The following is a 27,629-nucleotide window of genomic DNA, read 5'->3' on the forward strand; positions in this document are numbered from 1 at the left end:
TACCAGCCACTCAGCTTGATCTCCCTGGGTTTCATTGTTTGTGTTTAATAGAGTTTCACAAGCCAGTCTTTTGTGTTCCGTTATTTGATCATTTCATTTGAAATACAATGGAGCAAAAATCCAATATGCTATAGCTCTACTTTCATTAGGTCAAGGTGTTATGCAGCCAATGCAGCCATACATAACTAGCTCCTGGGGTTACATAATGCTTCGCCCCTTGATTTATTACACGAGTCGCGTTGTATCACTGTTTCTATTTGGTGGCTGTGGTTGCCTCTGCCTTTATCTCCATTTCTTCTAATTCTGTCCACAGCTTTGGGTCGTCAAAATCCGCAATAACAAAAACAGCTCCAGCTTCTATCAATAACTGCTCAGGGTTCCTTGTACCTAAACCCACTACTGGCATCCCAGCACCCATCCCTGCTTTTATCCCTGAAACAGAGTCCTGGCAAAGCAAAATTTACAACAGAGGGGGAACCTGATATCAAATATTCTTCCAACAAGTGTCTTATGCACAGCACGCAGCAAGCCCGCAGTTATAGGTTAAGAGGCAAACCTCGAACACAAAGGCATGCTTATGAGAAATGTCAAGTTCTTGGAGGGCTTTCAGATAGGGGTCAGGAAATGGTTTTACGCGGTCACATTCACTCGCAAGAACAAGAATTTCGAAGAAATCTGACAGACCTAACATGGATATTAAAAGCTCAGCATTTGATCTTGGAGCATTAGTAACAGCAGCTCTTCTCAAACCGCAATCCTCAATCCATTTGCACAACTTTTGCAAGCCCTTCATAGGCTGTAATTGTTCCGATGCCAATCTGTACATCAATTTCAATCAATTCAAGTCCCACTTGAGGCAAGGAAAGAGAACTTTTGAACTTGTAATAATAGAAAAGAAGATTATACTATGAAGTTACCTTCGAAACAATGCTTCTTTATCTTCCAAGAACTTGCGGGATCTTTGGATTTCCCAATCAGGAAGGAGGATTTCGCGTAGTTCTTCATTATGCTTTCCACTAATATTTTTGATGAAGAATTCCTCGGTGATGGGAGTTCCTCCATTGAAACCTATCTGTGTGGTGAGGGAATGGAACACCATTGGCCCCGTTTTAAGTCATCCTGCTAAATTTTCTTTTGCAGAACACATAAATGAGAATATTATAAATCAAAAGAAGGAAAATGACTAACTTCTTGAAGCATGTCGCGAAAAGCATAAAAATGGAGAGGATCCGAGTCACACAATGTTCCATCAATGTCGAAAAGTATTGCTTCCAAAGGAGCAACAGAGGCCAGAGAACTTCCACCGCTATCATAATACGAGGCAATGAAAAACATTAGGCCAGAAAATGCTGGGAGACAGTGAAGTAAGAGAAAGACAGAAAAAAACCTGTGGATTGGTCGAGCATTCGATGAAATGGATGACATGCGGGGAAAATCTTTGAAGCGGTTTGGTTGGTACATTGTAGTTTTGTGGAGATGGGCAGAAACGAGGGTGTGGTGGTGGTGCTGGTGGTGAGGAGGAGGAGGAAGCTGAATGGAAGCAAAGGATATCATGCTTGAGCAGTAGTATGTCTGGTTTTGCTAGGAATGAGAGATAGGAAACAAAATCAGAGAGGAAGTTTCAGAGCGAGTGAGATATGCGAATCGTTGAATGGTTTGGTCTGATTCTTTACATGCTTTGGTTGGTTGTAATGTCCGTACATGTCCATTTTACAGTTGTCAAAATCAGGTCGGCTTATCATGTTGACTATGGTTAAGTTTTTAATTAAATTAATTAGGATATTAATTTCGTTCAAAACCTAATTTAGTTCATTCTGATTAAGAACTGATTGGTCAAAAGGTTGATTTTAGAATAAAACATAAAAATAAATTATTTTTGTTAATACTTAAACCTCTATCCTCCTTTATAAATTTGAAAAGTTCTTAAAACCTACACATGTAATATGATTTAGTTTTATTAAATATTATTTTTAATTGATTAACTAGGTTAATCCACTTATTCGATGAAAAAAAAAAAAAAAAGAGAAGAAGAAAAGAAAAAAGTCTGGACTCATTCATTGGGTCTGGAAGCAGACTATAAAGCGCAATTTCAGCAAACTCAGCCCAAAGAAGAGAAGATGCTGGGCCACTAGCATCGAAAGGGTGGACTAGGAGTATGATTGCCATCAGGATGGGAAGGAAGATAGTGTTCGTAAATCCTGAAGAGAAGGGACGAAGAACATAAAACCCCCCAAAAATGGTTTGTTTGCATCTCTTGATTTCAAAAAAGAGTGAAGATGAGTGGGCCTTTTTTTTCTCTCGAAACTATTGCAGATTTCTTCAACACATTCTTCTCAAAACCTCTAATCTTTTCAAATGTAACCTTCTTTCTCTCTTCTTCTGAGACGGCTTGAATTTTGGATAATCAAGAACTAAAGATTTAATTTTGAGCTGAATTTGGTGTGATTGCTTGCTTTCGTAAGAGCCCTTCTAATTTTTTTTCTTTTTGCATCTGGATGACTGATTAATGGCTAGAGCTAATTAACAAGACTGTTACATTCTTCGCGATTTATAGGATTCGCCTCTTCCCAAATACAGATATGGAGTTCTATGTGCTAGAGCTAGAGCTCACCGGAATTGAATCGTGCTTTTGTTGCTCATTCCAAGTTTTCAACCTGCTGGTAGAATTGCAATGCAGAATGAAGTTTAAATCTCTGTAAGAGCAGAATTCCATTGCCTTGGGGTTTCAACAAGCTACGGGGTTTCAACAAGCTATGGTCAGTTACATTCGTTTTAAGACAGAGAGAAGTAGTGAGGATTTTATATTCCAAAGTAAAGAAAGATGTCACACATGTTTCTAGAAAGTTGCAAGCTTGAAGTAAATTTTCATGACTAAACTGTAAATTTGGCACAACAGCAGCTTTCGATGGTGCATCTTTCATTTCTCACCAATCATCAACAAAAATGAGGTTATCAATTATTTTACATCAGTAAACATGAGATTTTTTTATTTTGTTGATGCCATTGTCAGATATGGGTTCGATGGGCTGCTCATCTCCCTCCCTCGATGGAATGAAGGGTGAAGGTTCGTTACTGAATTCATCTGTACAACACAGAGCACGACATCATACAAACATGTAGCTCGTCGGGAGCCAAAAAGTGATTTCTCACATTTGCAGGAGCAACATACCAAAAGTTGTATTCAAGGAGCTTGGGGGCGGAGCTAGTAAGATTGTCAACATGGCATAAATTGGCCCAGATAGTAAGATAGCAGAGCTAGTAAGATTGTCAACATGGCATAAATTGGCCCAGCCAATGCCTAGTACCTCAAGAGCAGAATCCAAGTTACAACTAGGCCTACTCATCATGTACTTTCCTCAATGTAGAAGACAAGACTAGTCAAAGCAAAGCAACATGGCCACTGACTTGTTGGGATAGTAAAAGATTCCAATTGTGTGCAACCAATTTTCAGGAACATATGCCCATACCAAGAAAATGACTGCTCGGCCAAAAACAATGGAATTCAGTATGTCCCCGAGAAAAAAAGGGCAAACAAGAAAATGATTCCATGTTAAGGTGACCAAACTTCTTTCATCCAGCAAGTAAAATGTTTCGTGGCAATTAAAATGGTGAATTCAGAATATCAAGGCAAGCACAGAATTAAGATAATTTCCACATGAATGCTAAATTCAAGAAGATGAAAGTTAAAGACACCTGTAGCAACAACGGTAGTAATGGAGCCAACAAAACCATAAACTTCAGAGGATTTGATGCCATGATCTCCAGACACACCAAATCCAGAAGCAGCTTTGTCATCAGGATCAGGAAAGCAGTGCTTTCCTCCTCTTTGAAAAGCTAAGCACTCTCCTTGGACTCTCACCGAATGCTGATCTTCTGTGCCTTGCTTCTTAACAGATGGTGGAGATCTTGTTGGCTGTGATTTGATTGGAATCTAAGATGTATGTATGTATGTATGTTTGGTCTGTTTCCAGCACTTTAGATTGGGATGGAGAATATAAGAATAAGAGCAGTGTTGATTTGGCCTAGGTGGTCCTGTCCTCCCACTTGATGTGAAATCTGCACATATTCCACCAAGATTTGTATTCTTCGCTATCGCAGGTGAATCCATGTTATTGGCTCAAGCCTCCCTTGTTTTGCATGATTAAACTACTGCCAGATACTTGTAACTCGATTGGTATCAGTGTTTGTTCTTCTTTTTTTCAAAAAGGGTTCGGATTTTTAAAAAAAATATTAGATTAGGTACCGATTTAACTTGCATAAAATCCTTGAAAACTAGCTTGATTGTTAATAATTAAGAAATAAATAAGGCATTGAAAGTTGAATTAACTACCGATTTAGCTGTAAAATAAAAAATAAAAAATGGTTTGTGACAGGGAGGTGGAGGAATGAGGGAGGCCATTAAAGCTTGAGATTCACTCTAAACAAAAAGAATACTTTACAGTTAGAAAGAAGATGAGGGATCTGGGGAATGGGAATGGACGTTTGGTCGTTCGAGCTCCGCAAAGTGAAATCACCAACCTTACCAAACGCCTCAGAAAGAGGAAACACCGCTCGTTACTCTCCTTCATTTCCATTCCAAAAAACGTGCTATCATAATCATTAGCATTATTCAGGAATTAAAATATAACATTTATTTTTATGTTTGTAACTGTATTTGTGTAAGTTTTAAAAATATATTTGGCTTGAAAAATTATTAAATTATTGGTTTTTTAGTTTTTTTATGGATTTCATGTATTGATATTATAAACAAAAAAAATCTAAAACAATCCTAAAACAAGTTATTTTAAAGTATTTTAAAAAATAATATACATCAAAATACCAAACAAGTATGAAAACTCCTTTTTATATCATAATTATAGCTATAAAACTTGGCTTTGTCCATGACTTAACTGTAGATAAGAGACATGAGTTATAAGTTGGATAGTTAATTCAGGTTAATTTGCATCAATCGGAAAATAACATTATTTTAATATTTTTAAATAAAAAATAAAATAATATTACTTTGATTTTTTTATATAAAAAAAACTATATCTTATTTGGGTTATAAATGGATCGTAGATTGACTTATCTGGTCAATTTAGTTTGACCGTGTCAACTTATAATCTGATTTGATATGAAAACCACTTGCTTAGTATTACATTTTCAAATATATTTAAGTATGCTATGTTTATTTTTAAAAAATTATTAAATTAATATTTTTAATATTATTTTTAGCAATTTTAATATGCTAATATTAAAAATAAAAAAATATATATATTTTTAATATATTTACAAATAAAAAAACATTCTTAAAAAATACTTGACAACAAATAAAAAAAAAAACAAACGAAGCACTACAAACAAATCCCCCAAGAAAGACTTTTAAAATATTTTAGATATTTTAGACAAAAAAGAACTTTCTATGCAATATATTATTAAATAAATATTTAAGTTTTTATCGATCTTCAAATTTCTATGTAATTTCACAAATCCCGAGGGTTACTGTTAAACTATCACACCCCTCTCTCCCCTCCTGTATAAATATAAAGAGAGAGCACCCTCTTCCGCCTCAACTGGTTCCTCTCTCTGCGGTACAAAGCTGTTAACATTTCTTTCCATTCTCTCCCTCCCTCCCTCCTCAAAAAAAAGGTAAGCTATGCCACCGCATCAGATCTCGCCTCTATTTTCCTTTCTCAGATAGATTTGGTTATATATGATAAACGATCCCATTCTCTTTATTTTTGCACCTGCATTTCATACTTAGTGCTAATTCACCCTGCAGTTTCTTCCGATCTATCACGTAAAATTTGATAAACAGAGGATAGTAAAGTAGATCCACCTGTCGGTGCGGTGTCTCAGGATCAGATCTATTAAGAATTGAACTGCATCCCCAGAATCATCCTGTGCTATATATTATTTCTCACATTTTATGGTGTGGTGTTGTCTTTGCAGATTCTGCATTTGAAAAACGCTCATGGGGACTGCCGGTGATTCTGAGAAGAAGCCTACTGTTGTTTTTGTTTTGGGTCAGACCATTTTCTTTTCTTTCATTTCAGTTTTTAGTTATAACTCATTGTTTGTCTGTTCTTACTGACATCACTTGTTTTGTATACCTTAATTAAATAATGTTGTCGTGTCTTGAAAATATTGTTGATAGAAGAGCATGAAATGTCATATTATTGGTAGCTGGACTGTATCCGTATCTGGGTTATTTGGAGCTGTCTTCGTTTCCTCTTCTGCGTGCTTTAAAGTTTTTTTTTTTCCTACATCTGGTTGATTGTTTCTCTTGAGTGACCAGGTGGCCCTGGAAGTGGAAAGGGCACCCAGTGTGCCAATATTGTCGAACACTTTGGTTACACTCATCTTAGTGCTGGAGATCTTCTTCGAGCAGAAATTAGATCTGGTTCTGAAAATGGGTATGGCTTGCACGCATTTTTTGTTTAGCTACCCTTACATTTGTTGTCTCTATCAATTTTAAAATGTCACTGTTTTTCCATGATTACCTTAAAAAAGTTTACTAGAAATAATTTGGGACCATTGTAACAAGTCTTCAAATGCCATATCTTGACAAACAATGTTTGTTTCTTATTTGATTCCTTACTCAGTTTATTATAATGATGCTGGGGAGTAAATTCTCAAGCTTTTGATCATTCCATCCCTCCTGTTCAATCTTCTCTTAGTGACATGGTGATCTAGGATGACTGTAAATCTGTGTCCCACAAAGGTTTCATGTTGAGTTAGGGTATGTAGATCAGAAAACTTGTCTGGAAGTTGTGGATTTCAGCTATGAATAGGATATGGACAGTGTGGCAAGAGGAGTTTAGAAGAAGAAGAATAAAATGTCATTAAAGTAAATAGGATACCCTATCAGGCCACAGTCCTTAAACTAAATTGAATGCTCATAATTCATTATTGAAGTCTTTATGATTTCGCAGAATTGGTTTGGTGCTCCTTTTATAGACACCAAATAGCCTTAACAGTACTAAACTAAATAGGGATTTTTAATCATAGGAAAAAAAACCATAAAAAATAGAGAACCATCTAACTATTGCTCTAATTTCCTGAATAAAGTAAGATTCCTAAATAGTTCTAAGGTTCCCAAGCACGGCAATTTCCTAAATAGATTAGATTTATAAGAAAAGCTAAAACATTACAGAATGTAAAAATAAAATAAAAATAGAATGATTCATGGAACCTCTCTTTCCTTGCTGCATAACAACGATCATGCTAGTTTCCCTCCTCTCATTCTTGGTTTGCTCTCAGTAATTTGATCATTCTCCACATTATGTCGATGATGAATATTTGTATAGGAATACCAAAGGGGAGTGTTTAGGTTTACCCCTTCTTAAAGCTGGTGGTGTTCGTATTCATTCCTACCAAGCCCGTCTTTCTTTATTGGAATAGGGTGCATTTTGCATCTAATGTATCGAATGATTGGAATTTTTCTGCCTGTCCTACCTGTTCATGTAGCCAGATGTTAAATATGTTGTTTGGATCAACCTTCAAGGGCTTATATTTTCTGCACTTTTTTGTGTGGATATTGAGTCAGGGTTGGCTTATATGTCCCTTCATATATTGTTCTTTTTGGTCATGTGGTGTGGTGTTAGATTTTGGAACTTCTATAATTTCTGCCCTGACCTTATCAGTGAACACTTGGTAATCTTGTTCCTTGTGGTCTACAGAACCATGATTCAGAACATGATTAAGGAGGGCAAGATAGTGCCTTCAGAGGTAACAATAAAGCTCCTCCAAAAAGCAATGCAGGATAGTGGAAACGACAAATTTCTGATTGATGGCTTTCCCCGCAATGAGGAAAACCGAGCTGCTTTTGAAGCTGTTGTAAGTTTTTTACACAATTTTCTGTACCAATATTTTCCCCATAGACTGTAGCTAAAGTGGTAAAGGGAGGGATTGCTTTCTGCTTGGTTTGAATAGCATTCTTACCATAATATATTATTATCCAGACCAAAATTGAGCCGGCATTTGTCCTTTTCTTTGATTGTCCTGAAGAGGAGATGGAGAGGCGTATTTTGAGCAGGAACCAGGTTGGAATAATGTGACAACTCTCTCTATGTAATATAAATATTCATGGACATAAAATATTTCTAAAGGAGGTCATATTCTTAGTTTTTCTTGTTCCATTTTTTTCATCTCATGTTCTAATGTTTCTTTATTCGTCATTTCTTCTCCTTTTCTTGGTAATTAAGGGAAGAGAAGATGACAACATTGAGACAATAAGGAAGCGGTTTAAAGTTTTTCTAGAGTCTAGCCTTCCTGTGGTTGAGTATTATGACTCCAAGGGGAAAGTTCAAAAGGTAACATGTTCATGCAATTGTTTCTGTACTGAAATAAATATTGCTTGATTACTATAACCATCAGATATATTTTCCTTGACCTCTAGGTTGATGCTGCAAAGCCTATTGATGAGGTTTTTGAGGTAGTTAAAGCCATCTTTACCCCAAAAGACGAGAAGGTAAAGCAGCATTGCTGTGCTATCTTGTAGGAATTCCATTGTAAACAGAAATGTGTAATCTTGAGAAAATTCATTGTTATGCTATGAATAATATCATCAGAAATGTGTGCAGAATCAACCTTTGTCTTCTTTTGATGCAGAATGATGCATGTTATTGTATTGCTTGACAAATACCATGCATTTTGTGAAGCCTATATTTTGGAAATAACCTAGCATTTGGAAATAACATGAGAATTCAACCTATAATGCTTCCTTCAAGAAGCTTTTGCAAAGAAGTAGTTTATTGATTGGATCTACGGTTGCCATCTGATGACCTGCATTTCCTGGGTTGTGAATGCAGTCAGGATTATTTTCAAAAGATGTGCGTGTGGGTGTGCGTGCGTGTGGTTTGTACAATGCATAGAACTTAGAAGGAGCATTTTCTGTGCAAGTTTGAGTACTGGAAAGACTATCTTAATGCAACAATGCTTACTGTTAGCACCTTTTCGGACCCTCCAGGCATGCTTAAGCGAGACTAATACTGAGTAATGGCCTTTATGTGACCAGATAGGATGTGGATGCATGCAATTTAATATCCCGGTATATAAAACAAGAAAGTGCTTGTGTGTGATCCTTTACTTTGCCATAGGATATAGCTAAGAACTTTTATTTCCTAATGCATGTTGCCCACCAATAACAGCAACTTCTCTTGAACATAACAAAAAGGTAGTTCAATGTAAGTGGAGAAGTTTATCAACTCTGGTTTTATGGAGAAGGTATCAAGAATTGAGGACATTTGGAATATGGAGAAACAATGCTTAGGAATCATATGGAATTTAAAAATTCTGCTCCATAAACTAGATTGCTTGTGCTTAACAGGTAATTGCCGCATGATATGAGGGTTCCAAAAGGGAAATTCATATTGACATGACTGCAATATTTGACTTTTGATAACACTTTTGCTAAGTCTTTAATTTTAATTTTCAATTTAATTTTTATTTAAAACGAAAAAGGAATTAATTGATGATCATGTTGTGGATTATCTTATCTGGAAATAGGCCTCCCCTCCTTATTGATTATACTTGTGCAGGTTGCTGTTTAGGTGTTTCCATTGTACCAGATATTTCAAACCTAATATAAAGGTAATATTTTTCTGGTTTAGACCTATAGATACTCTTTAACTGCTGATGTTTTAATCTCATGTATGCCTCCTAAAATGATTGAAAATCACCATGTAAATCTAAAGTTGGTCGGTGTTGGGTGAAACATTACTAGATTTGGAGATTTTGTTATCATCAATGAATAACAAGTCCCATGGTGTTATTGTTGTGTGTGAATTCCACAAAATGAAGCTCGTGAGGATCTTTTTTATCTCAAGTTCCAGGAGGAACACTGGAAGATATTCTGTAGAGTAGTGCATGAGAAGCATACTTTGAGATATTCCATTGGAACATAACTGTCCTATGGTGAATGATGCTGCAAAAAAATATATGCAATTATTCAGTTCTTCAAGCTGTCCGTGTCTGCATTTGGAACATAGCTTTCTAGGCTTGGAGATAATGCATTGCATCTTTCATCAACTAGCATCTGTACCGGGTTTTATATAATTAACAGAATTTATTCTCCTTTTCAGGTGATATTTTCTTATGGTGTAGTTGCATTATACGTTATTGGGAAGGCATAGTTCATTCATTAAGCGGACATCATGCTTCTTATCATAGTAGTTTTAGTTTATGTGATGAGGTATAAACCTCTATATTCTTGTTCCTCTGACAAGGTTCTAATATGAAATAGTAATAAAGCACCAATAATGCTTCCTTTTGAGCCTACGATTCTCTCCTTTCTCCCATCTCCTTCTCTCTCTTTGTTAGTCATGTTTAATTTGCCTAGCGAGGGGAATTGGTTGGGAAGTAACTTTTTTTTATTGTTTTGGAGCCGAAGAGATGGAGGAGATTGGTTACAGATGTGAAGATGGAGATAAAAATAAATTTATTCTTGGGATAGTCTTAAACTAATTTTTTATACTGTGAAAATTTACCCTTTAAGAGTAATTAAAAGTTACCTTGGTTTTCTAAAGCAAATTTTCCGAATCTAACTTTAACTGAAACATCTGGATGACCTTGAAAAAAAAAAACTATACTTTTTACATCTCTTCCGGTCTTGAAGGGTTAAAGGGCTAATTGTAAATATACAGTTTACTGTATCAAGTTTTGATCTCGAATCACTAAAGTCATCACCCTATTTAAAGATGAGAATTTCACCCCCAGCTCGATCGAGACTAATCCAGCAGTTTCAGACTTTTTGGGCAAAAAGTTGGATTGAGGTTTGATATGAATATAGCATGTCCAAAACACACGGCTTAAACGAGTTGAATTAAATAAATAATTTTAATGTTTGAAAAAATTACATGTATATAAATAATTAATTGTAAATTATAACATTAAGGTGCGGATTGGGTTCAAGTTTCTGGTTTTGGTTTGGTTTAGATATTAAAAATCAATACTTGTTTGGGTTCATATGGTTATTTTTAATTCAAGTATATAAAACCCAACCATGGTATCAAATGTCATCCCTAATGTCCCTCCATGCTAGCTGATTTTATCCCAGATGGATTCATAAAAGAAAAAAATTTGAAATGGCTGCATGGTAAACGCTACAGCTTTTATTTCTGATGTAGATGTTTTTTAAAATTGTTTTTGATTTAGAAAACATTAAATTTATATATATTTTTAGTATTTTTTATGATTTTAACATTGATATATATATATATGTGTGTGTGTGTGTGTGTGTGTGTGTGTGAGAGAGAGAGAGAGAGAGAGAGAGAGAGAGAGAGAGAGAGAGAGAGAGAGAGAGAGAGAGAGAGAGAGAGAGAGAGAGAGAGAGAGAGAGAGAGAGAGAGAGAGAGAGAGAGAGAGAGATTTTTAATTAAAATAATATTTTAAAAAACAATTTACATCATAACCCAAACAACCATGAGATTGTATTTAGAGGGTGTTTGTTATGCGGTAGCTTTAACTTTTAAAGCAAACCACGTAAACATCATGTTTGGTAACATTAAAAAATAATTTATTATTTGTATGGGACCCATATATTTTATATTAAAATCATTAGTTCGCACAAAACAGCTAAGAGCTGCTTTTGACGTCTATACTAAGTTAATTAATTCACCTGGAATAGTGTTCATGTAAAATTAATTCACCTGATCATGTAAACAGTGTCATGATTCTAACTATTTATCATTGTAATATTTTATATGTTTTAGTATTTTTTATGATTTTAACAATGAAATATATATATATATATATATATATATATATATATATGTGTGTGTGTGTGTGTGTGTGTGTGTGTTTTACATATTTTTAATCAATAAAAAACAATTTACATTATAACCCAAACACCCATGAGATTGCATTTAATAAGAACAATTAATTATAAGAATTTCTTTGAAGTGCAGAATATATGATCAATGCAGAACAGTTCATCGACAAAATCTGCGCTGGGCCGCTATAAGTCAATGGATTTGGTAACCTAACTTGTCAGATCATCGACAACAAATTCAATCTACATACATAACAGTTCAAGATAGTCAAACGAAGTGGTTCATTTGACTTCTTCAGTATTGAATAGCGAGATCAAAGACTGCTTCGCTACCCTTCTATGCTTAAAATACTGAAATTTCATATGTAGCTTCACTGTTTACATGAGTGCCTGTCTAGGTTTATTGTGTAGTAGTATGATTCTGGTTTTTTTAAAATGTTATTTTTTTTTATAAATATAATTTTAACATCAACACATAATAATAATAATAATTAACTTTTTTTAAAAATAATTTCTTTCAAAAACATTGCCACACCACATTGCAAAACATGCTTAAATAGTGGAGCTAGCTTTTTTTTTTTTTGAGTTGATTCCCTTTTTGTTTTTTATACTTTTAATTTCATCTTAGATTTTGTTTTAATAATAGTCTAAGTTGTTTATGGATTTGCTAAGGTGACCGGATCATGTCAAGATAACTCCTACATGATATAATTTTAAATTTGAATTATGCAAAGAATCAGGTCAAGAGGTTTCTTCTCTCTCAAATTCATCTTTTTGTTTTTCAATTTTGTCCCCATAATCTTTTTATTGATTAGTTAGGTTACCTTTGAATTGACAAAATCAACTTAGTCATGTCAGAAAAACTCTTATATGAATTAATTTTAAATTCAAGTTAGGCAAGAAATTAGACCATGAGATTTTTTATGCTAATTTTATCATTAAGCTTTTTTTTTAATTAATTGACCAATTACCTTCAAAACAATCAAATTAACTAAGTTATATTAGAATAATTGCCATATAATTTAATTTCAAACCCAAAATAAACAACTACCTGTATGTATTTTTGTTACGTTAAAAAATCTTGAATTTAACTCCTAGTTTAGCACAAGCCTTCAAACTAGTTAAGTAGTAAATCATGAATTCATTAATACCTCAAACAAGATGTCAGTAGCTAGTTCCAATCAATAGATATTCATTATACTGGGAAAAAAAAATGCATGAATCATTATCACCATAAGCTTTGTTTAATCAGTGTTTTATAATAAAAAGAAATTGTTTGATTGAAAAAATAAAAATATAAAATAAATATGCTTAGTAATAATTTTTTATCGAATTTATATATTTTTAAATAAAAAAATATAGAAAGATATATCTTATTTATCTATCTATCCTTGTATCTTCTGTCCCAAAACAATAACCAGATTCTATTATTTTATTTATTAAAAAAAAACAAAAATTTTTATCAAAATTATCCAAACATGTTTAATTATTTTTTAATCATTTAATTCATATTTTTTTTCTTTGTTTTTTAACCAAACACGTTTTTTATTTTATTTTTTGTGTTTGTATTTGTGTTTTTTGTTTTTGTTTTTTTTTTTTGTTTCAAGAAACTAACAACCTCAATATTTGATTAGATAATGTGACTTCAATTAGAAATAACTTGCAATTCTCATATTCAATTCTCAATTGAACATATATATATATATATATATATATATATATATATATATATATAGAAACATCAAGATCTGTCGGGGAAATAGAGAGGAGAGAACATCAGGGGATCATCGACTTTAATTTACGTTTGTTCCCTTTTGATCATGTTACGCATGGCAGCAGAGCACTGGCTGAAAATTCAAGCATTGACAATCTTGAAGTTTGGTGTACCTGTTCTTTCCTGCTACTTCAAACAACACTAAGCACGTACCCTGCTCGAAGACCTCAGGCATTATACTCCATCTATATAGCCCAATTATTGCCTCCGTCTGTGCTTAATTAATTTGGTAAAAATTATTAGTTACGTGATAAAGAACATAAATTCAAAACTTGGGTTAACTGAACTGATAAAAAAAAATATTGATAGGAGCATTCAACCCCGATATTATTGTTGATTTTTATCATAAGTATATGGTTGCATGTGTGTGTAAAATCAATTTTTTTTTTTTAATAATAATCTCTCTCGAAATGTAAAACAACTTTTTATGTTCGGAAACGGTATTTTCCACAAGAAGTAATAATAAGTTCTATCATGCCCTGTATCAAGGTTTCTGGCCTAGCGGTAAAGGTAAGGTTTTGTTGCTTTTATTACCTGGGTTTGAGTCTTAGCGTGAATGCTTGTCATCCCTGTAATGTTTTACTTGTCTATTGGGCTTGCAGAGTATTTAGTGGATCCGAGAATTAGTTGTGGTGCGTGTAAGCTGGCCCGAATATCTCGGGTTACCCAAAAAAAAAAGAAGTTCTAGCATGCCCTACGCTTATGTAATACTGTTTTGGAAGCTACGATTATCTATACTTATAATATGTTCAAATACATGATGACCAAACAATATGGTTAAAATATTAAGAGGTCGTTGTCAAGGCTATTGTTTGTCAATTCTTTTGATTTTTTATGTTTGGATTTTGAGATTAGAATTCAAAAACACAATAATTAAATTCATTTGAATTAAAATCTATATGGGAGTGTGCAGGTAACTTTTGTTTTTAGATGCCTTTTAAAACTATATTTGTCTTGAAAAATATCAAATTAATATTTTTTTAATATTTTTTAATGATTTTGATATGCTAGTGTTAAAAATAAAAAAAATATATAAAAAAAATTATTTTAATATATTTTTAAGCTAAAAAAATATTTTTAGTCCAGAAATAAGTGGGTTTGAAAACATCTATTATATAAAAATAAAAAAATACATTCAAATACTTATAAAATGCACCGTAAATTAGAGAAGAAAGACACCTTATAAAGTGGCCATTAATATAAGCTTAATTCATCATCAAGAGTAGTTGATCAGCCGAGTCATCATCTTGTTGATGGTGCCTTCGGTGCGAGAGTATATCACCTAATTCTCTCTGCCTTCCTTTTTTTTGTTCGCTATTCTCCAGGGAACAACACGCATTCGTCTGATGTAGCATGGTTTGTTTCGACAAGGTTGCTGGCTGCTTCGATATTCTTCTCTCCTCTCCTCTTCACGATACATATGCAAACAGCTTCGATATTATCTGTCTTACAAGATGATGAAAGATGAGATGGAGTTGGTGATGAGAAAAGTAGCTAGCTGTATAGCAGCCACAGCAAATTGCAAGAGCACCATTGTCATCATAGTCATCATCTTTGCCATACGACTATGCACAGAGGTACTCTGGAGAAAAAACCACATCCCTTCTTTCACCTTTCGCCAAAAGCATCATCCCAAAAAGAACAATGATTACGAGACCCCATATTGCGTGGTTTGCCTCCATGAAGTCGTGGATGGTGAAAGGCTGAGGAAGTTGCTGAAATGCAAGCACTGCTTCCATGTTGCGTGCATAGACGCCTGGTTCCAGTCTCATTCCACCTGTCCTCTCTGTCGAAATCAGGTTCTTCTTCGCCATGATCATCAACATCAAAATGAAAAACGTTGTCTCTTTTTTCATTTTCTTTCGTTTTTGCAACAAAACCAGCTTTGAGTTAGTTAATGGCTATATAATCAATATATAATTCTGTAATTTTCTGCAAACTAGCTCTCTATATATTGATCTTGTTCGGTTTTATTTTAATTTAATTAATGAAATTAATTAGGCTACAGTATTATTTTTCATGTGATCCAGTTTCTTTAGTTTGGTAAAGAAACATGTATCGGCAACCACGAACGCCACTTGTTCGTTTTTATTTTATTTTAATTAATGGTGTGGGTATATGGTAGGTGAAACAAACACTGGGTTACCATAAATTCAATGAATTGCCTGGTTAAATTAATTTATAGAGGTGCTCTAATAGTTTTTAAGGCCGACAGGATACATCATTCAAGTCTTGAGTTTGGTTGGTTAAATATGAAGTCTGAATTAATCTAATATATATTAATATTTTAATATTAAAAATAAATCATTTTAATTTTTAAAAAAATCAAAATATTTTTTTTACTGAATATCCAAATTGTTTTTAAACCCATAAAATTAATTATATTACATCAAAGTTTTAAATTCAAATTAAACTAAAAGTTAGATCAGTAAACTCGTGCAAACTACACGTTAATATTTAGCCTAAGTTTTGAATCCATCTTAAAGTATTGGATCCATCCGACAGAGGAGGGAATTTCCAAACAGTACAAACAGCATAATGTTCTTAATTCCTCTTCAATTTCTCTACTCACAAGTCAAATCATATTCTCCCACTACCATATCTTATAGTTTCTTTCCAACCTTGCATTACCCTATCCCATATCCCACTAAATATTTCCCCATTTGAATATGCTTTTGTAATGTCATGCTTGTTTCATACTTTATATCATTATCGCTTCTTTATATTAATCAATAATCTAATTTCAAAAAACAAGCGCTAATTACCTGCGGACTGTAGCTTGTTGAATACCCAACCTAAGGGAACGAGCCCGAGGTTGATAGGCTTCAGATATTTTAATGCTCGTGAAATATAGGGCGGCTGCATTATGCATTTACCCTCAAGTTTCTGTAAAGTTAATTAATCAGCTTTTAATATTCCCGGGAAGAATTATTTAATCAGTGTTTAAACTTTTCCCATTAAAGTTTATAGTATATTTTTAAAATTTTATCAATGGATAAAAAACCATCTCAATCTAATAATTTAAGTTGATAGATTAAATCTTAAAATATGATTTATATTATTTTTTATCATATCCTCTCAAATGAAAGCTCTTTGAATTTAAAACTTGTACAGACTTACATTACCTTATATTTATTTTTTATCAAATAAATAAGGATAGTGAGATTCGAACTCGTAACCGCTTGATCATCAACGCTTTGATTAACCATGTCAAGTAATCATCTCAACCTAAAAGCTAGCATTTTATTATAGTTTCAATTTTTCTCTTATTAATTTATGTGATCATAAGGGAAAATATTTTAATTTAAATAGAATTTTCTCAATATTATCCAATAAGAAAGAATGAATTTAAATAATAAAAAATCATTAAAAAATATTTTTAAGTGAAATTGAGAAATCCCCATAAATCCATAAATCTTAGAGGATAAACTAGAATTTACCCTTATATCAATTATCCAAGTTATAATAATTTTTTCTTCCTGCGAAGGACAAAAGACAGCAAGAGTTTCATGATCATGGTATTCCTAAGGATTTGTACAGGTTTTTAACTAAAACAAAGTTATAAATCTCCATCATTTCTACTCTAGTTCTATGATAAATACCATAACTCATTAATCTCTCCTTTGGATTGAACCACGCTTCCATTTTATTTGCAGGTTGACGTTACCAAACTTTGATTTTTACTCGTTTATACTCTAATAATGGCTTGCTTATTTGGCCCTGAATTTTCTACTGACCGCATAACAATTGTTTTTCTTATTTGGAGTTTGTTGGTTTCGTATTCTTCCTGGGCTTTATAATTGGGCCAGAAGGAAGCTTATTTGTATATGGAGAACCTCTATTGGTCTGTGATGTGTTTTTTGTATAAATTATTCATGAGGAGGTGATCTTGTAATGTTTGTTTTTGTGTATTAAAAATATTTTTTTAAAAAATATTTTTTTTATTTTTTTATTTTAAATTAATATTTTTTTGATATATTTATATTTTTTTGATGTGCATCCATCAATTTTTAAAAAAATATTATTTTAATATATTTTCAAGTGAAAAACTTTTAAAAAGTAACCGCAATCATAATTTTAAACACTTCATCTATAATAATGTAAGAAATTCAGATTAACTCTTCAAAGATCAAATTAAACAAGGGTAGTTGTGGGATATCATGCTCCACACAAAACGCATAAATCATGCTTTAATTCAGTCTCTCATCTTCCATTCAAGCGACAAAATTAAATAGTGGAAATTAAATTCTATAATATCTGTGGTTGTCGCACTACATCATCAATTGTTTCTTAATTAGCATCATCATCGGTTAGACAAGCTGAGATGCACAAAAAAGAACAATTAATACATTATTAGAGCACCGGACGTAGTGGATACTGCACTACCAAAAGTTGTAAGGAAAAAATAAAATAAAATTCAAGCACAAGACGTAGTGGATGCTGCACTGTCAAAAGTAGGAGTAGAAAAAAAAGAAAAATATTAATATTGTAATGGTAGCGTGGACAATCATGTTTTCAGTCGGACCGGCATCCATCTTCCCGGCCCCCCTCTCCTTTATTTCCTTCCATTAATTAATGGAGATCGGATAAATACACTGGGTAATATCATCTTGTTATGTCAGATAACATTTTGTTTGTGTACAGTTGATTTGGAAAAATATATTCACGTTGTTTTATTTTTTATAGTTTCAAAATATATTAAAATAATAGTTTTTTTATTTTATAAAATTATTTTTTATATTAATATATTAAAAAAATCTAAAAATATAAAAAAATATATTAATTTTAAAAAATGCCAGTGACAAGCTTTTGTGAGTGACGGGGCCTTAACCCTTTTTTTTTTTAATCAATGAAGAAAAACATTCGTTCTAATAATTATATTAAAAAATAAATGAAAAATCTAAAAATCATCACAACTCGTTGATGAACCTATAACACTCGTCCAAAAGCTAGCATCAAAATTTATCTAGTTCACAATAATCCATCACATCTTTAACTAGGTTCATTTTAACAAGCTTAGCCTCTTTAATTTTTTAAAATCCTTTAAATTTTTAAAGTTCATCACAACATAAATTAAGTATAGTATTGATCATGCACTTAAGGGTCTAGCTATTGTGGTCAATCGTGTGACTTGTTCCGCTCCTGTCCCGGGTTCGATCCTCTATGTGCACGCCTGTCACCCCCGCGGTGCTTTACCTGCTCCTGGGCTTGCAGGATGTCCAGCGGGCTGTGGGGAACAGTTGTGGTGCGCACAAGCTGACCCGGACACCCCACGAAAATTAAAAAAAAAAAGTATAGTATTGATCACAACACATCTCATCACATTGATCCATTCACGAATAATGAATGCTGCTTTTCGAGCCTCCTGCAGTCCTGCAAGAACTGATGAACATGTATACATACATTAAAAAATAATTATCGCTCATCATTTATGATAACCATTAACAATATTTAATAAATTTTATATGGAAAAAAGTATTGCATATGACTAACGAGCCTAATATAAAATTTGCAGCGTGTTTGTTTTTCTAAATATTTTTTATAATGTATTGTTTTATTAATTTTTCTTACTATGCTGGAAAAAAAAAACATCAATGAAGTAGCCTGTAAGTTTTATTATACAACTCTTGCTTGGGGGAAGTACTGAAGTAGCAAGAAGGACATCGAGAGAGAGAGTTCGACATGCATCTTGTCTGTCTTCTTTATGTGTTACTACCAGTCTGCGTCCTAAGATTCATACACTCAATGATATGGGTTCCATGGAGAATCCATGTGCATTTTAGAAAGCAAGGCATCAGTGGTCCAAACTACCGCCCGATCTTTGGGAACACAGAAGAGTATCGTAATTCATTTACTGAAGCACGGAAGAAAACAATGCCTTTTAACCACAATATTGTCCATCGGGTAACCCCATTTTACCACGAGTGGTCACGCAAGTATGGGAAGACGTTCCTCTACTGGTTTGGAGTCATTCCCATATTGGCTACAGCTGATCTTGACATGATTAAGGACATTTTCATGAACACGGGTGGTGGATCATTTGAGAAGGTAAGGCTTAACCCTCAGGCGAAGCTGCTCTTCGGACAGGGGCTTAATGGTTTGTTCGGCGAGGAGTGGGCTCTTCATAGGAGGATCGCCAACCAGGCTTTTATGATGGAGCGGATTAAGGTGGGGAACGTTAAAACTAACTTTAATATCTTCACGTTTACAATTAGTAGTAAAGGTCCTGGATTCTCAGAAATGTTGGATCATTATGTGAAGAATTTCTCTTAATATTCCTGTTTGATCAGTATGTGCAAGTTGGACATTAATTTTCTCTTACCTGACTCGAAATATTTCTTACAGTGTTGGGGACTAGATATTATGGCGAGCACTAAGAAGATGCTAACAAAGTGGGAGGAAATAAGAGGAGAAAGAGATGAGTTTGAGATGGATGTACATAGAGAACTTCAAGACCTTGCATCAGACGTTATATCCAAAACAGCTTTTGGAAGCAATTATGAGGAGGGGAAGCGAGTATTCTCGTTACAGGACAAACAGAAGCACCTTGTCTTCGATGCTATAGGAAATGTCTACATCCCAGGTTTCAGGTGATCGTTTTCCTTCGGGTTCATTAAAAATGTCGCTACTCGAACTTTCGTATGTTTGTCTTGAGTCAAATAAGCATGCTAGGCTGAGCATATATGGAGAACTATAATAATTATAATTGATAAGTGAATATATTTCATTAATCAAAGGAAATCATGGGGAATGCTCCCATTTCAAAGCAATACAGGAGAGATGTGTTACATGAAAAGCATCTGTTATGGAAAAACTTGGTCAAAATTCCATCTTTTACAATTCTGAAAATTTATAACTGTCTTTGGCTTCCTGTTGTAACAGCAAGTCGACAATGAACTGACCGAGTAATCAAACTTGTCAACGTGATTGCTGTTCAACTTCTTGCCTGATGGATCCTTCTATTATGTTGGATTACAAAAAACAGGTTAAACTGCATTGAATTTTGACGGGAACAATCTTTTTTGTATAGCAGTAGCTGGAGATGTTTAGTTTGACTGATTGTATAGAGTTGGGATATGTTGAGAATCCAGGGATTTTGATATTTTCTTTGGCAAATGACTTTGGGGTTTAATTTCAGGCTTCCTCAATATGCAGGTTTTTGCCCACCAAGAAGAACAGAGAAAGGTGGAGAATAGAGAGGGAAACTCGTGAAGCAATAAGGAATCTGATCAAAACTAACAGCAAAGCAAGAGAAAATTCAAGAAATCTACTTAGTTTACTGATGTCTTCTTATAAAAATCAAGATGGGAAGGAAGAGAAATTGGGGGTTGAGGAGATTATAAACGAATGCAAGGCCTTCTACTTTGCAGGAAAGGAATCCATGGCAGATCTTTTGACCTGGGCACTTCTCCTTTTAGCACAGCATCAGGAATGGCAAGACAAGGCACGGGAAGAAGTGTTATCTGTCTGCAGAGGAAATGAAGTTCTACTTTCAGAGAATGTAAATGATCTTAAGATTGTAAGTCGATTCCTTTCTTGCTTTCTAAGTTTAATTTCTATCATAGAGAATCTAGTTACGTTTTACGCAGGCCATCTAGAGTAATCACAATGGCAAATCTTCCAAAAATTTTAACACGGGGCACATGTCCTAAGTGAATATCCTAACTTTTCACATATCTGTTGTTATCGGTATTTTCCTATAGGTGAACTTGATAATCCATGAAACACTTCGGCTTTACCCTCCAGCAGTGATGTTGATGAGGCAAACAACCAAAAACGTTAAGTTGGGAACCCTCGATGTTCCTGCTGGCACACAATTTTTCTTGGCCTTGCCTTCTATTCATCATGACACTGATATATGGGGAAAAGATGCTAACGAGTTCAATCCGCTGAGGTTCAACGAGCCTAGAAATCACTTGGCTTCATTTTTTCCATTTGGGCTAGGTCCTAGAATCTGTGTTGGTAAAAATTTAGCCATTATGGAAGCAAAAGTTGCTCTGGCCATGATATTAAGGCATTACTCTTTCGTAGTGTCCGCCACCTACCTTCATGCCCCAAGACTCCTGATAAGCATGCAGCCTCAGTATGGTGCGCAACTCCTCCTCCGCCGGATTACAAGTTAAAAATTGAGAGAGTTGTCTGTTGTCTGTGGTCTGTGGTCTGGTGTCTTAATTTATGCTTATAGTATTGGGATTTCAGTAACCCTCTTGGCCGTATAATGTGGTGTCAGGTGTCCTATTTTATTTGACAGAATTGAAGTGTGTTATATTTGATATGTTTGCGCAGAAGGCACAGTATGATGATCGCAACATAAAATTGTTGGATGGCATTAATTTTCTGGTTTATTTGTTGACAGTGAAAAAGAAGAATTTACCCACCAAAAAATATCTCTGGGGCACGGGTGGGTACAGCGTTAATGCATTGTTTCTCCTTGCTTAGTGCTTCGATCCGAGTCTTCTAAGAACTAGACATTGGTGCTTTCACATAAGAAACAAAACTTCCGCTGAGCAAGATGACTGAGCGATCGACATTTCAAATATGATGAAGTGTGAAAAAATTTCACATTGAAATTAGGCCTTTGATAGTCTTTTCACATAGCAAGATGGCTGAGCCAAGACATGTGAACTTGAATTTGGTTGTGTTAAGTTTGATTATTTCGGGAAAAAAAAAGTCATTCCTAAACTATGAATTCTATTATGTTTAAGTGGGTAAATATATAAGAAAAAAATTATTAATTATAATATATATTTTTTATTAATATAAATGTTCGAGTCTGTTTGCACGCACTTCAAATAATCTCACGAGCCTTAAAGTTAACGACCATATGAACCTCTAGTGACTCTGAGAGAACTCAAACTCGTGATCGTTAAAGAGTAAATTCAAAATCTAACCAATTAAATTACCCATCAAAGTTATAATAATATTTTGATATTGTTATCTGTGGAGTTATCAGTAAATATTAGTGATATGCATTGCTCTAAAAAAAATTTCAGGTATGTAGTGTATGTTATATTGCGAACATTAACTAAAAATATGATACCAGTACTGTATAAAAGTATATATTTGTAAAGAATTTATTAGTAAAAAATAGAAATTTTTTTGTGCTGGGCAACAAGTTCTCTATCCTTGGAACTCAAAAAAATTATTCATGTGTGGGTGTATACTGCCATTTGGGCCACGATTCAAATGTCGTGGGTACTGCTTTTTAGGCCTCCGCCCAAACGGCAACAAGTGTTGCGTTTGGGCCAATAATATATTTTTTTTTGTGGTAAAAAGTATCTGCACCATCACAATGAAATGGTTGTTTCTTCTTCTCTATTTAATTCTGGCAAACAAAGATCATCATTTGTAAGGAGCGAACCCTAATCTCCTGTAAACAAAACAAGTCTTTGTATGTGTTGCCATATGAGTAATTGAGTTGACAACTCTATTCTGTTGAGTTCTTGAGTCCGAACAGAAAACTATAGTTCCAACACAAAGGAGACATGCCATCATCGAAATGCATGTGGGAGATTCAACTATTCGATATCTTTGCACTAAACGTTGTGGGGCTGCCACCGCGATCTCGCCAGAAAATTGGTGAATCCGATCTCCTTTCTTGGTGGGGACCGATCGATGATCATTTCAGGTGAGGTATTATTTTATCTCAGGTGAGGTGTTAAATAATAGGGTATACAGATTGCAATAAAAGAAAGTTAAAAGATTGATGCAACCCATCATCAATTTTATATATATATAAAGAATGATTTCAGCCACAGTACTAATGTTAGTTTAGCTTTGTGTTGAAAAAACTGGGGGTTATTAATTAAAGAGATTATTTTAGAAAGAAAAATAGATGCAAAGAAAAGAAGAAAGAAAGAAAATATATATTTGACCTCATAAAAAATAATAAAATAGTCAATTTAAAAAACAACCTAAATTAATAACTTTTAATAAGTATTATAGGGACATCCGTTAGCCAAATTTAAAAAGAAATATCTATTTTTTTTTTAGATTTTAATAAAAACGGTATCTCTGAACTAATATTCAAACTAATTTTTTTCTCGTGTTTTAAAGAGAACATTTACGTTTGAATTGGTGTATATTCATAAGAAATTAAATATATTTTTTAAAATATCTTATAAGAATCGATCATTAAATGATATAATAAAAAGTAAGTACATTCACTGATCAACTATGCTACATATTAATAAATAATAGAATTTCAAAAAACAAAAATAGTTGATATTACTCTAACTTCACTTAGCTGCTATTTTAAATATTAGTCTTTTTAATTTCTTGTAGCTGTAATTAAAACTTCACTAAATATCAAACAAAAAGAGTGATAAGTAGTTTATTTATGATTTATAAGTATTTGAATCTTGGAAAAAGAAATCCTAAATTTATTCCTATATTTATATCATTTTTTTTATTCTTGTGTTTCTAATTTGATTAATTAATCTTTATGTTCTTTGAATTTGTTCAATAAACCTTTTGTAATTTCTAAATTTATTATTGAGTTAACTCAATAATTACTTATATCAAGTATCTATCTTGCCATGTTTGCGAATAGGATATATATATATATATATATATATAATTTTTATTTATAAAATGACTTTTTATATTAGTGTAAGATCAATATCACCAAAAAAATTATTTAAAAAATATATAAATTGAGAGATTATCTTAGAAAAATAAATCTAAGACAATTTAATTATATGGTGATATAGGCCCCACTTAAATATAAAATGTCATCTTAAAATAAAGGTATTTAAGTGTAATAGGTAACATATATCAAAGAATTATCTCAATGTTTAACACATCTCCTTAAGTGAAAGCTTTTTGAACTTGAAACTTGCGTAGATCCACATTATCTTATACTTAATTTTTTATCAAATAAATATGGATGGTGAGATTTGAAATCATAACCGCTTAGTCATCAAGACTCTGATACTATGTCAAACGACCATCTCAACCCACTAACTTAAGTTGTTAGATAAGGTTCCAGGATATGATTTATATTATTCTGTAACAACATATATATATGGAATCAATAATTATAGGTTAAGTGAACAAATTCTAAGAACACAAAGATGAGATCTTTAAATTTATTTTTTCACAACGATTTATGGGTTTTATTGTCATTTCAGTTTGAGTAAAATATTTTCTCCAATTATTTATTTATATATATATATCTTACTAATTAGTTTCTAATTTCTAAGAAATGAAAAGGTGGTCTTATATATTTCTTATTGTCTTTTGTGGAAAAAAATTATGTAAAAACATCTTGGTATAGTTTATTTATTTATTTGATAATACGATGCAATTTATTCTTATTTTTGCATGAATGTGATAAGAAATGTTTAATAAATGATGAATTATATTAATATTAATTGTAATTCAAAAGGTATTAAATAAAGAACAGAAAGATAAAGGATTTGGAATAAAAATTTATAGGGATCAAATGAGAAATATTATATTAATAAAATAAAAGGCAAAATTTCTTAATATATACCCCTTCCTTGAGCGCACCCTAAACACACTACCTCCAAGCTACCTTCTCTCTCCCTTTCACTAGCTAACACACACTCGCAAGCAGATTTAGCAATGCATCTTCTTTTTATTTTGCTTGTGTTACTAGTCGTCTGCATCTTCAAATTTATACACTCGGTGATATGGGTGCCATGGAGAACACAAGTTTACTTCAGAAAGCAAGGCATAAGTGGCCCTAACTACCGTCCAATCTTCGGAAACACACCCGAGTATCGCCGTCTATTTAGTGAAGTAAGATCAAAGCCAATGCCTTTTAACCACGATATCGTCCACCGAGTTGCCCCATTTTACTACGAGTGGTCGCGCAAGTATGGGAAGACGTTCCTCTACTGGTTCGGAACCAAGCCAACGTTGGCTATATCGGACCCTGATATGATCAAGGAGGTTCTCATGAATACAGGTGATGGCTCGTTTCAGAAGGCTCGAAACAACCCTCTAGCCAAGCTGCTCTTTGGACAGGGACTTAATGGGTTGGATGGTGAGGAGTGGGCTCTTCATAGGAGGATCGCAAACCAGGCGTTTATGATTGAGCGGGTTAAGGTGAGCCTTTTTGCTCTCTCTAAACATGACAGCTTCTTTTCTGGTTTACGCCCAAGTTGAATTTTACTATAAACATGACAGCCTTGGCCGTCTCTTAATCGCAACTTGGACAAAAATCTCACACTAGATTGATAGCTTAAAAAACTCCCTGCTCAAGTCTTTATTTTACAGTGCTGGGTGCCGGAAATTGTGGAAAGCATTACCAAGATGCTAATCAAGTGGGAGGAAATAAGAGGAGGGAGAGATGAATTTGAGGTTGATGTGCATAGAGAGCTTCAAAACTTCACCTCAGATGTTATAGCCAAAACGGCTTTTGGAAGCAATTATGAAGAAGGGAAACGTATATTTTTGTTACAAGATCAACACAAGTACCTTGCCTACCAGGCTTTTGGAAATGTCTATATTCCCGGATTCAGGTGAATGTTTTATTTCTCATCAGTTATACATTATTTAATTTAATTATATATCGAGAGTCTACGCATTTTGGATCATATTTCTTTTACCGAGTGGCTTTTGTGATATACTTTGTTGCTTCATTTATATGCAGGTTTTTGCCCACCAAAAAGAACAGGGAGAGGTGGAGATTTGACAGGGAAACTCGTGAAGCAATACGCAACTTGATAAAAAATAACAACAGTGAAAGAGAGAATTCAAGAAACCTGCTCAGTCTGTTGATGTCTTCCTATAAAAATCAAGAGGGCGAAGAAGAGAAACTAGGGATTGAGGAGATTATAAACGAATGCAAGACCTTCTACTTTTCAGGAAAGGAATCTACTGCTGATCTTTTGACTTGGGCACTTCTCCTTTTAGCATTGCATCAAGAATGGCAAAACAAGGCAAGAGAAGAAGTGTTTTCCATCTTCGGAGAGAATGAGTCTATAGCTGCAGAGAAGTTAAATGACCTTAAGATTGTAAGTATGGTCCTTGATTACTTGACAGCTTCAAAGTGTTGTGGGTTGGAAAAGAGTCAAAGTATTTGAAGGATATATATATATATATATATATATATATATATATATATATATATATATATATAACTCCGTTTAGAAATTTCATTTTCATGTTTGTAACGATTTATATCTTGGTTTTTTCTTATAGGTGAACTCAATTCTCTGTGAAACACAGCGACTTTATCCTCCAGTCGTGATGTTGCCGAGGCAAACATCTAAGAACGTAAAGTTGGGAACCCTCGACGTTCCTGCCGGCACTCATTTCTATTTAGCCTTGCCTTCTGTTCATCATGACCCTGATATATGGGGGAAAGATGCTAATGAGTTCAATCCCCTAAGATTCAATGAGCCAAGAAATCACTTGGCTTCATTTTTTCCATTTGGGATAGGTCCCCGAATGTGTGTTGGTAAAAATTTAGCAGTCATGGAGGTAAAAATTGTCCTAGCCATGATAATAAGGAGTTACTCTTTCGTTGTGTCGCCCACCTATGTTCATGCACCAAGCCTCTTGCTGAGCACACAACCTCAATTTGGTGCACAGATCCTCTTTCGCAGGATTTAAAATTGAAAGGAGCTTTGTGTGGTGGCGTTGTCTTTAAAGCAATGGAGTTTCTAAGTGGTTGTACGGTGAATCCTATGCTGAACTGCAGAAGGCCCATTTCACGAGTATATGCACACTATGATGTCTCAAATATTATGATTCAAACCTTGGGTGAGTTGTGTGTACTTCTGTTCGGTAGTGTTTTTTTTTTTTTTTTTACTTTCTTGCCATGTTTTATATATTTTATGGTGTGCTTTTGTCTGATTTAATGGAATTGAAAAGCGTTATGTTTGGTGTTTTGCTGCACAGAACAGGTGTTTTTAAGAAAAATATTGAAAAAATTACTCTCATCATGCTATGCTATACTTACCTGTTCCATTCATGTTTTTAATAATTTCAGGTAATTGTTTTTATTCTAAATTAGTATATTTTATATTTATTAAAGATATAAACTGTATTTTTTTTTTAAATACGGAGAATAAATATAAAAACGACTAAACGATAGTATGGTGTGAGTAATTTTTTAAAAAATATTTA

At 33.6% G+C, this 27,629-nt stretch overlaps 4 protein-coding genes and 1 long non-coding RNA gene across 6 annotated transcripts; 3 read left to right on the forward strand and 2 right to left on the reverse strand.

Moving 5' to 3' along the window:
• Positions 1–115: 115 nt before the first annotated feature.
• On the reverse strand, positions 116–1,664 carry LOC133682430 (haloacid dehalogenase-like hydrolase domain-containing protein Sgpp). The gene is made up of 5 exons (XM_062105781.1): positions 1,388–1,664; positions 1,189–1,306; positions 918–1,072; positions 557–818; positions 116–445 (listed from the first exon to the last, which is right to left on the reverse strand). Exons 1-5 carry the CDS (start codon positions 1,552–1,554, stop codon positions 254–256), a joined length of 894 nt encoding a protein of 297 aa, XP_061961765.1. The 5' UTR covers positions 1,555–1,664; the 3' UTR covers positions 116–253.
• A 1,219-nt stretch (positions 1,665–2,883) lies between these two features.
• Positions 2,884–4,504, reverse strand: LOC133682431 (uncharacterized). The gene is made up of 2 exons (XR_009836688.1): positions 3,694–4,504; positions 2,884–3,478 (listed from the first exon to the last, which is right to left on the reverse strand). It is a non-coding gene; the product is annotated as an uncharacterized LOC133682431 (long non-coding RNA).
• A 965-nt stretch (positions 4,505–5,469) lies between these two features.
• Positions 5,470–10,258, forward strand: LOC133682815 (UMP-CMP kinase 3-like). Of its 2 annotated transcripts, XM_062106345.1 has the most exons (9): positions 5,470–5,628; positions 5,932–6,005; positions 6,278–6,395; positions 7,662–7,818; positions 7,944–8,024; positions 8,187–8,294; positions 8,381–8,452; positions 9,522–9,573; positions 10,065–10,258. In XM_062106345.1, the coding sequence occupies exons 2-8, from the start codon at positions 5,954–5,956 to the stop codon at positions 9,531–9,533; spliced, it is 600 nt and encodes a 199-aa protein (XP_061962329.1). In that variant the 5' UTR covers positions 5,470–5,628; positions 5,932–5,953; the 3' UTR covers positions 9,534–9,573; positions 10,065–10,258. The 2 variants fall into 2 exon arrangements, with proteins under 2 accessions (XP_061962329.1, XP_061962328.1); XM_062106344.1 differs by lacking the exons at positions 9,522–9,573; positions 10,065–10,258 and having other exon boundaries at positions 5,497–5,627; positions 5,930–6,005; positions 8,381–8,698.
• Positions 10,259–19,083: 8,825 nt separating this feature from the next.
• Positions 19,084–21,871, forward strand: LOC133683133 (cytochrome P450 734A1-like). Its single transcript, XM_062106662.1, has 4 exons — positions 19,084–19,694; positions 19,872–20,116; positions 20,682–21,045; positions 21,230–21,871. The coding sequence occupies exons 1-4, from the start codon at positions 19,209–19,211 to the stop codon at positions 21,647–21,649; spliced, it is 1,515 nt and encodes a 504-aa protein (XP_061962646.1). The 5' UTR covers positions 19,084–19,208; the 3' UTR covers positions 21,650–21,871.
• Positions 21,872–25,053: 3,182 nt separating this feature from the next.
• On the forward strand, positions 25,054–27,379 carry LOC133681934 (cytochrome P450 734A1-like). Its single transcript, XM_062105139.1, has 4 exons — positions 25,054–25,601; positions 25,773–26,017; positions 26,149–26,512; positions 26,700–27,379. Exons 1-4 carry the CDS (start codon positions 25,116–25,118, stop codon positions 27,111–27,113), a joined length of 1,509 nt encoding a protein of 502 aa, XP_061961123.1. The 5' UTR covers positions 25,054–25,115; the 3' UTR covers positions 27,114–27,379.
• Positions 27,380–27,629: the final 250 nt, after the last annotated feature.

Source organism: Populus nigra, chromosome 2 (assembly GCF_951802175.1).
Source record: "Populus nigra chromosome 2, ddPopNigr1.1, whole genome shotgun sequence".
NCBI lineage: Eukaryota > Viridiplantae > Streptophyta > Magnoliopsida > Malpighiales > Salicaceae > Populus > Populus nigra.